Source organism: Ipomoea triloba, chromosome 5, assembly GCF_003576645.1.
Source record: "Ipomoea triloba cultivar NCNSP0323 chromosome 5, ASM357664v1".
Taxonomy (NCBI): domain Eukaryota; kingdom Viridiplantae; phylum Streptophyta; class Magnoliopsida; order Solanales; family Convolvulaceae; genus Ipomoea; species Ipomoea triloba.
The window spans coordinates 23,877,957-23,888,234 of NC_044920.1; the positions used below are offsets into that span (position 1 = coordinate 23,877,957).

Genomic DNA, 10,278 nt, shown 5'->3' on the forward strand with positions numbered 1-10,278 from the left:
TGCTCTGAACACCTCGTGGTCTAACCTAAAAAAAATAAAATCTGTGCAATTAAAGTTGAATATGGTTCTAATTCTCTTAACAATAATGTTGAGTCATGGGCCCCTAGTCCAATCTAGTCAGATTAAACAACACAGCTTTGCTCAAATCAATCAAGTTGATCGAACAGTTGACTTGGTAATTACAAGATTTTAAGTTCAGCTCCTTGTGAGAGATATCTATTGAACTTTTTGATTTGAACTGGTTAGTTATGACAATCTAAGTTGGTTTTACTCCTTGTAGTCCTTTATCAACTAAGGTCAAAATGCAGGCTTCACTCAGAGCACACATTCAAGTAGGGAATACCAGCTTTTTTGTAAATCAAAGCTTAACTCAATCACAATTGGCCAAGATATAGTCTAAACCTTGAATGAAATAATCCAAGTCGTTGTAGTGAGCATGAGTTGAAAAGAGTATTCTTGACATGTGGAGGTACAAGGCGCACGAGGGTTTCATTCAGTACCATTCACTACCATTATGCGTCATACTAGGATACTTGAGTGGCGCATAAGACAGTCCAAACTAAATGTATTTTAACAAACACATTAAAAGGACCATATAAATAATCAAAATCTGGTAGTTGGGTGTAACAATTTTTAGTTTCACTGTGAGTGGCGCAAAATACAGCCCAAACTACATATATTTTTACAAACACATTAAAAAGACCATATATATATATATATATTTATATTCAAATGAGGTCGCACATTCCCGTGCGATCGGTGCGAAATACACTACTAAAGTATACAAATATACACCACTTAATGTTAGAAAATGCATCACAATGAAAATACACGAAAACACTAAAAAACACACCACACCCAAAATAATGCACCATAACTCTCATGCTTCTAATGGTGCATTTCCTAACACTGTGTGGTGTATATTTACATACCTAGTGGTATGCTTTTTGGTGATGCATACCTAACGGCGTATATTTGTGTAGTGCATTTTCTAACATTGAGTGGTGTATATCTGTATACATAGTGGTGCGGCCGCACAGATCGCACGTTAAGGCACGACCACATTTAATTATGACTAGAATATGTTAGTTAAGGGTCTAAGGCTTTTAATTTATACCTTTAAAAAGCACATCAAATCTAACTCTACACTCCATAGTACTCTTATCCCTAGCCAAAGGACCATCTTTCGCCGGCCATTATGTACTTTGAACAACCCTATTTATATCTCAATTAAAACCATCAAAACAATGCCTGTATTTACTAATTGAATGGATTAGAATGAAGTCTGGTATTTACATAGAATAAGCTGAGGATTGGTCTAAGAAAGGACCACGTCTGTGTGTCTAGGGGAACCCGCCGAACAGATGGAATCACAATTATGAGTGAAAGACCCACTGGATTTGAGATGGGATGCTTAGCTTGTTGCTGCATGCCTCTTTCAACCATCTGATTCATAGTGGATGTCCTCTCTTATTTATCTTCTACCCCACCTTGCTTCCTCCTTTTCCTATTTCTTTCATCACTTTTTTCACACACATCTTTCTTCTTCTCGATCTCCTTTTATCTTCTCTTTTGGATCTCATCTTTTTGCCCCCTTTTTCCCTTTTCTTTCATAATTCAATTGTATAATTTGTGAAAAACAACCCTACAATTCAATTGACTTACTCTACATAAAGAAAGAGTACGGAGTAGCGAGACTTTGTGGTTTAGTGGCACTCGGTTGCACCCTCATATGGAAAGGGGTGGGTTTAAGTCTCAGTGGAGGCGGTGCTAACTCTTTGTGTTTTAGTAGGTTAAGAAGGTAATTATGAACAAATACTACGCTCTAACGGAGTCAATAGCTATTTAATGCTTGATTGGATACCGTGCTGGGTTGCGTACCAATGTATTTAGATAGTTATGATGACTTAGGTTAGTATCACGACAAACGTGAGTTATTTGGTCTAGTTGATATATGATTAAGCGATGTGTCGGCATATTTTTCGACTTGTTAGGTTAATGTTATATAACTCTATTAATAACAATGAACAGTAAATTACATGTCCCGAAAAAAGTGACTAAATGGATATAACATGATATTTTGTACTATGTCACACTATTTTATTACACAAAAAAATGATTTATCCACGACACACCCCTCAAATATAATCTTTTATTAATATTTAATTGTAACTTTTTTTTTTAATGATGAGATAACAATAGGAAATTAAAAATGTAACAATATAAATTTAGTTTCTTATTAATAAAGGTTAAGGACAATAATGCTTTATGGAAGTTTGGGTGACACAAAATGAATGTGGGTTGTAACCTGATAATCTGTCACTTAGGACGGACAACGAGATTGAAAGAAGTTTAAGCGTGTTAAAAGCTGTGGGCCCCACCAGTTATTACCCGCAGGTGACAATAAAATCTCACAGCTTGTCTTTCTCACTTCATTTATCAATTCAACGTAACTTCCCCTAATCCTCCACGCAGCTTCCCATATAATACAAACTACGCCCTCATTCCTTTGTTGTACACTATGCTGCGTAGCATGTACGCTGCTCATTGTACCTTTTTACGTAGTATTTTTTACAACAGAAATGAATATTTTATACATTGGTCACAGTTTGCTTCAAATAGAACTATGCACCATACAAACCACATCAGAAAAGCTTGAGACCGTCTCATTGCGAGACGAGTCAGGTCAGGTCAAGATGAAAATGTAATATTTATACTTACAAATGTCATACTTATATGCTCAAATGTAATACTAATCAAAAATATAATTTGTGTTAGTATAAATGACAAAAAATTTATTCCTGATTAGTATTACATTTGAGCATATAAGTATGACATTTGCATGTTGATTCAACTCGACTTGACCCGCCCCACAAATAAGGATCAATGAGACAGTCGTGTGACCCCAACTAAAACCAACACCACCAATACGCGGAACCAAAACTAATCTTTTCAGTGCAATCTTAACTAATGAACCGCAATTCAGAATCATAACCGAGCCATGATTAGCAATATAGATTTAGTTTCTCAATTATTTATGGTTAGATTTTTAGAACAAGTGACATATTTTGTCATGATTTTACTAGGATGAAATTCACTATTTTCCTAAAAGCGAATGGATAAAAATTACTCACGAATAATTAATGAACTACATTTATACCACAACTACAAGTACATGATGACTGATGATGTCATTATACATGAGCATAATTTACCCGCCAACGAATTTTATTATTTAATATTTTTACTATCCGAATATAAAAGTACATAATGATACTCGTTAATAAACTACAAATTGCTACTCCGTATTATTTATATTTTTAGTGAGGTGATAACATGTAATTCACTATGATTTTTTACACGATTAATGCATTATGTACTAATTAATTAAGTCATATGACATAATGCAAATTATATAACACGATGAAGTATAAGTAGATGCATAAATAATGCATTAGAATTGGTGAATGACGGTTGTAAATGTTGGTAGAAAATGATATCCTCCGATTATGATATTTATTTTATTGTCCGAACCAACCCTTAGAGAAAGAGGACATAAATATTAATTTCAGTCATAAAGTGCCAATGACAGATCTCTTGCCATCGTACAATGCGCAGTACTAGGAGATCCATTTTTTTTTTTGGTAACATTCTTTTTATTGTGTTAACCTTAATCTTCTTTTTTCCCCAATATTGTACAATAATTTGAATTTTGTTAGATGAGATTAATTCAATTTAGTCACAATCGATGTCATATAGATACCAACACTCTCAAGAAAATGTACATCAGGATGGGGAGACCTCAAACTTTAAATGAAAATAAAAATCCTATATATTTATTTAACAATGAATCTCACAACCCTTTTGAGTGTGGGTAAACCTTACGTTGTAACCCTAGCCCAAAATTGATGCTTATTGCCTTGATTGGTACGGCCATGGGCATGACCGTGCCTAATATGCATTATTTCTGTGCAATTTTTTTGACTTCTAAGTAAATTTTCACCCCCTGAAACATTTGAATTGTTCCTTATGATATTCATAAAAGTTGTAGCCAAACTCTCCCTTAATGGGATGATGTGATACGTGTCTCATGAACAAGTGCCTTATCGAAGTAGCTCATTTTCTTAAGATTTTCTCTCCATCTTAAAAAAAAAAAAAAATTATCTTAAATTTTATCTTAATATAATAATATAATAAAATCAAATTAAAGGGAAAAATCAAATAAATAGATAAAAGTAAATAAAGCCATACTACATTACTACTCCGTATTTAAGACAAATTATTTAATACTCCGTATATTAAGTAAACGATTTTTGTGATAGGAGGAGAGTAGATGCAAGCGCCACTAGCGCGCGTGGCTGTGAATTGATGGGGTCGGTTAGATACTTTTGGGAAACTGTTTGGGTGTTAAGTACTTTGAGCTGGGCAGTTGTTGCAAGTAAATCAGCTGTCCATTTTCTCATAATTTTAACAGAAAATAAATAAAAAACTGAAGACTTTTCCAGTCAACTTTAATAAAATTCATTGCCACCAAATTAATTTATAATATTTCTTTTAATGTTATTTAATTAGAACTGTAATTGAGTCGAGTCGGATTCAAATAATTAAAATTTGAAACTCGGCTTGATTAAAAAAATTAAAGCTCAAGCAAGACTCAATTTCAGTTTGAGCTTCAACTTAAATATGCTCACTATTTTTTTTTCTTTCTAATTTCTAATAGGAATTGTAATAATAAATATTTTACATGTAAATATCATAACGATTTTAATATTACATCTCGATCATAACTATTTTATAACAAAAATATAAATTTGTAATATTATATTTATATTTAACATAATATATATACATAGATGTCAGCTCAAATGCGTTAAGGTGTGGTCGCATCATTAGATATTAAAAAACACATCAATAGTATTAGGAAATGCACAAAAATGAAAGACACCAATGCACCACAAAACATACCATTAGGTATGCATAAACGCATTACATAGTGTTCAGAAACGCACCATTAGGTGTGGTGAGGTATGATAATTTTTTTTAGTATGGTGCGTTTTGTGGTGCATTTATGCATTTCATTGTTGTGCATTTCGTAACACTATTGATACATTTTTGCATACCTAATGGTGCGATTGCACCGATCACATGTTAAAGTCTGACTGCATTGAAAATTGGCCTTATATACGTATATATTAAAATAAAAAGCTAGAATAAGCTTGTTAGATGCTCGAGAATCGAGATGAATATTAAGAAACTCATACTATTTAAACTCTACTACGTTTTGACAATGATTGAGTCAAAATTGAGCATTCTTCGAGTTTAATCCGAGTAGCTTGAGTCGAATTGTTAGGGATGACATTGTTGAAATTTTCTAAGATTCCGTATGAAATTTTATTGTTTCGAATATTTGTGTTTTTAGAAGAAAACAAAAGGAGAAGGATAAAAAAAAAGAAGGGGGGATGAATAAAAAACAAAAAAATATTTTTGTGTACCGAAAAAGCAGAGGGGGCAGAGAGAGAATCTAGAAAATGTGCTACAAATACCCATGTCTTTCACTTCCTCAAAAGCCCAGAGAAAATCCTTATTTATATATTTTTTATTTTCGCATTATTTTTATTAGGTAGATACGTTGTTGTGATATAACTATCACTTGGCCAATCGGGGAAGAGAATGAGTGTGAATCAATGGCCCATAGTGCGAAAGGAAAAAATAAACTACTGTATATAGGATAACAGGGAGACCACATGTTGACAATTTTCAGGTTCCTTGTTCTTTGCAGGGCTTGATTTTGCTTTTGGTTTAGAGAGAGAAACAGCTTTTGGAGAGAGAGAGAGAAAGAGATATCTTTAATCCTATCTGGGATCTCTCTATTTTACTTGTTTTGATTGATCCGGGACACCGATGGGTTTTTGTTTGGTATTAAGGTTGTTCTCTTCAATGTATGCAGTGCAAAGATTTCAGCTTTCTGGTTGTGGGGGCCTTTGGCGCTGCCCTTCTTGACTGTAGAGAGGGATCTGGCTTCTTCTTTGTTCTAAATTCTGCTGTTTTTGAAAGGATTTAGGGGAAGAATTGGGTTATAAAGGTAATTCTGTTTGTTGTTTACTGTTCAGAGATATTATTATATTTCTAATTTTTACTGTGTTCTGATTGTTGAATTTTGCTGTGGGGTTTTCTTGGTGGATTGGAAATTGGTAAAAGAGAAAAGTTTAAGGAAATTATTCAGATATATTGGTGCCTTTTTTTATTTTTATTTTTTCCTGGAGATCTTCTATTGTAAGGCTAATATGTTTCATGGAATTGATGGCTTCCATGGCTGCTTTGATAGGTTTTCATTGTACACACATAAAAGAATGTCATGAATACAGTTTCAGTTTCAGTCCCATTTTTCTGATCTCTGCTACCTGTTTTGCTTTACATTTTAAGGAATAAAAAGGTTTCTTTTGCTCTATGCCTTTGTTTCCTTAACTCTCTCCTTAACATCAGGACATAGCTCACACAATTCAAATTTTCCTTAATTGTCAGCATCAAAAAGTTGTTTCTTTGTAGTGGTAGTTGTAGTTGCAGGAACTTGCAGGGAACAACCTCTGTGGTTCTTATAATCTCTTCTTGGCTTGTCATAGTTGCTGCTATGTTTGATTGTTTTGTGGTGTCATTTTATGGGTATTGTTGTTGCTATTGCCTCTGTTTGCTGATGTAGTTTACTGTTGTTTTGCCAGATTGCTGGGATGGGGACTAAGATACAATGTAAGACGGTTTTACCGGCATTCTATTCTGTGAAGGATCTAAATGGCAGTGTGAGTAATGGGATGTGTTTACTGAGTCATGATGAACGAACGCTGAAAATTGGTCAGCACTATGACTCATTCTCACCGCGGTTTCCAATGGATGGTTATTTTGAATACGAGAAGGAAAAAGTGAGGCAGACGATCTTGAAGCATGAATTGACGTTTAGGCATCAGGTATTGTTTGTTATTTCAAGAATTTTTTGTTTTATTTATGAGACTTGGAAATGGCTCGTGCTGATATTTACAGAAGTTTTTGTATGGTAGCTATATGTAGCGTGAATTCTTATTAGTTTCACGCATTGACCTTAAGATTTGGAATGGATATCGGCGTTTGAAGCTCGATCTGTCTTCTTATATTCTACTTTGTTTCAACTTGTTTTGGCCATTCAGCTCCAAGAACTGCACCGCCTTTACATCAGACAGAGGGACCTGATGAACGATTTGAAAATGAGAGAACTGCACAAGAATCCTAAGGAGGTGGATTTGAGTCGCTGTTTGTCTCTCACTCCTCCCGATGAAGTGAAAAGAGCTTGGCATGCTGCTAATTTCCCTTTGTCAAATTCCGCTACTGCTCAAGTGTCCTCGTCAGACACTCATTACACTCAGTCCCTATTCGAATGTAAAAGAGCTGTGGATAGGACCGGCCTTTTCTCCACCCAAGGCAAAGAAATTTCGAGGGTTGGCAATGAAGACAAACAGGGTGCCAATTGTTTGAAGAGGACCAATTGTCTTGCTGACTTGAATGAACCTATACTGATTGAGGATACCCCAAACTTGGACTCAGATGCCAATCCTCGCGGAATCATTTCCCTTGTAGATGATGATGAAATTCAAAAAACGAAGAAAATCCATGAAAATTCTTTCATGGAAAGGAATGGTGGAAATTGCCTCAAGCAGTCGGTTCAGGGAGGGAATAGACCCGAGAGGTTGACTTTTGACATAAATGCCGGTAAGGATGTAATCATAACTTCAAAGTATGTTTAGTTTGAGCATTCTGTATGGGGTTGCTAACATAACGGGTTTGGCTTGATTTTCTGGTTTGTGATTCCAATCTTCTTTTGTGAAGGGGTCTGTCTGTTTCAACTACTGAGATGATGCGGTTTTTTTTTTTTTTTTTTTTTTTTTTTTTTTTTTTTTAATTTCTAAAACAAAATAAATATTGATCGCTTCTTTAACGGGTATTCTTTTGATGCAGATGCTCAATCTGATGATTTGCTTACCGCTTTTCCATCTTCACAAGCTGGCCCGAGTGAAGCTTGTGAGCCTTTGACTACATTCCCTAATCACCCCAAGACAGAACTCCAGAAGAAAAAAACAATTTTTGGCATAGTAATATCTGAGGATAATAGAGAACAGTTTTTCACCGCTTCCAGTGGGAATATTAATTCACTGAAGCAAAGCCTAGACTTTAATGGAGGTAAAATACACATGAATGGTAATATTAGTTCAGTTTCAAGCTCAAAAGAAACGGCTTCATGCAAAAATGGTGCTTCCAACAGTTCAGATTTGAGTGCCCGAAAGGTACAGGGGTGTTCATTACTTAGATTTGACGCTGTTAATGGCATGAGTTATGGTGATTTAGCGCCTAAAGATAATCAAAATTATCAGACTCCAATGAAATATAATGGTTTGAGTGACATGGATTGCAAGTCTGCAACAGCGGTGAAGGTTGATGCTGAAACTCGGATGGCCTCTCAATATCCAATGGTTCATCAGCAAAATATGACGTCTTCACATGGCCAAACCAAGCAAGAAAGCTCCAAGGGGTCGTTGCCATGGTTCATAGCGAAGTCGCAGCATAATCTTCAGCAGATCAGTCGGGGGGAGAACTGCTATCACATGAATCTTGATTTATTGCAGAATTGTTCTCAGCAGTTTTTTAAGAAGTCTGAAACGGATGAGAGTTTCTCTCGGGGTTTGAATCAGAAACAAGAAGACAGGCGATCAACATCCATCAATGCTTGTGAGCCGAGCAAGGCTGCTGATAATGTTAAGAAGATCTTCGGGGTTCAGATTTTTAGTTCTTCTCGAAACCTAAAGACTGCAGATTCTATCTCCGAAGGAGATAATTCCAATAAAGTCTTTGCAGACGAGGAAACGCCTAGAAATCCGCCTGAAGGTATCGATTCTGTTACAGATAAGGGGCTCGCCAACTGTTGCTCGGGTTTAAAAAATCAGATTGATCTTAACCTGTCTCTAGATGAAGAAGAGGAGCCACCGGCACCTTGTCTCCCTCGAGCAGTTGTGAAAATCGCGACTGTTGAAATAGACTTGGAGGCTCCAGCAACTCTTGAACCCGAAGAAGAAATCAGCAGTGTTGAGTTGATAGTTGAGAAATCTAGGCAACCTCTTGAAGAAGTCACGAGGGAAGCTGCTGAGGCTATAGTCTCCATCTCATCGTCGGGTGCTAACAATGTGCTCAACGAAGCTGCATCTAGCGATTGCCTTAAATGGTTTGCGGACTTGATTTATTCTCGAGTTAATGATGGTCATGAGCGCAATATCATGGATGCCTCGTCGGGAAAAGGTGAACCCGTTGAAGAATCCTTCTCGGATGGTATGGATTATTTCGAGGCTATGACACTCGAGTTGAGAGACATGAAGGAAGAAGGCAGCTGTTACGAGCCATCGATTTTGGAAATCAACTTTGACGAGGAAGAATCAGGAGCTGCCACACCAAAACGCCCTCGGAGAGGGCAGGCAAGGCGAGGCAGGCAGAGAAGAGACTTCCAAAGGGACGTTCTTCCGAGTCTGGTCTCCCTTTCTAGGCATGAGGTGAGCGAGGATATTCTGACATTCGAAGAGCTACTGAAAACCACAGGTTCCTCTTGGCAATCAAGAATGTCACAGCGAAAAGCCGCCAAGAATGGTAGGGGAAGGCGGCGATGTGGAAGCTCGACTCCCTCGCTCATCAAAACCGCAACCTGCCAACCACCACCACCCCCAACAAACCAGCCCGTCGTTGTCTGCACTGAAACCAACGTCGAAAAGAAAAGTCTAACGGGATGGGGAAAGCGAACGAGGCGGCTCCCGAGGCAGAGATGTCAAAACAGTAATCCTGCTCCTCCGAAACAATGCTAATCCCATCACTGATAGAGGATGAATGCTTGTTGCTACTTTGTCAGAGTTTTGTATGCCATGGAAGTTGATTGCTGTATATTTTTCTGGCTGCATACATGTTTTGCATCATATACACATATTACTTCTCTGATTGAACCTGTAACATTCTTCAGTAACTGTGCCATCCTTCTTTAAACAGCTGTTAATACAATTGAGAAGAAGGATGGCCTTTAGTGTCAGACATCTCTCTATTTATTCAACTCTCATGGTCTCCAAGTTTTCTTCATTCCACACAATTTGCAATACTGGAATGCCAAACTCCTTCAGCATTTTGCATAATAATTTTAAGGTCAATATACTTGAAAATTTATTAGGCATTTTTGTATTATACCATGTCAAATACTCAAATAGTAAGTGTTTACTCATGGGTAGA

General features: G+C 36.5%; 1 protein-coding gene across 1 annotated transcript; it reads left to right on the forward strand.

Annotated features, from left to right (window-relative positions):
* Nucleotides 1–5,605: 5,605 nt before the first annotated feature.
* Nucleotides 5,606–10,150, forward strand: LOC116019823. Its single transcript, XM_031260165.1, has 4 exons — nucleotides 5,606–6,082; nucleotides 6,717–6,959; nucleotides 7,176–7,734; nucleotides 7,981–10,150. The coding sequence occupies exons 2-4, from the start codon at nucleotides 6,726–6,728 to the stop codon at nucleotides 9,864–9,866; spliced, it is 2,679 nt and encodes an 892-aa protein (XP_031116025.1). The 5' UTR covers nucleotides 5,606–6,082; nucleotides 6,717–6,725; the 3' UTR covers nucleotides 9,867–10,150.
* The last annotated feature ends 128 nt before the right edge of the window (nucleotides 10,151–10,278 follow it).

Excerpts from the sequence above, each read along its gene's own strand:
- LOC116019823 (XM_031260165.1), top strand. The coding sequence starts at position 6,726 with ATGGGGACTAAGATACAATGTAAGACGGTTTTACCGGCATTCTATTCT. Across the intron at positions 6,960-7,175 it reads AATTGACGTTTAGGCATCAG|CTCCAAGAACTGCACCGCCT; the intron begins GTATTGTTTGTT and ends TTGGCCATTCAG. Across the intron at positions 7,735-7,980 it reads GACTTTTGACATAAATGCCG|ATGCTCAATCTGATGATTTG; the intron begins GTAAGGATGTAA and ends CTTTTGATGCAG.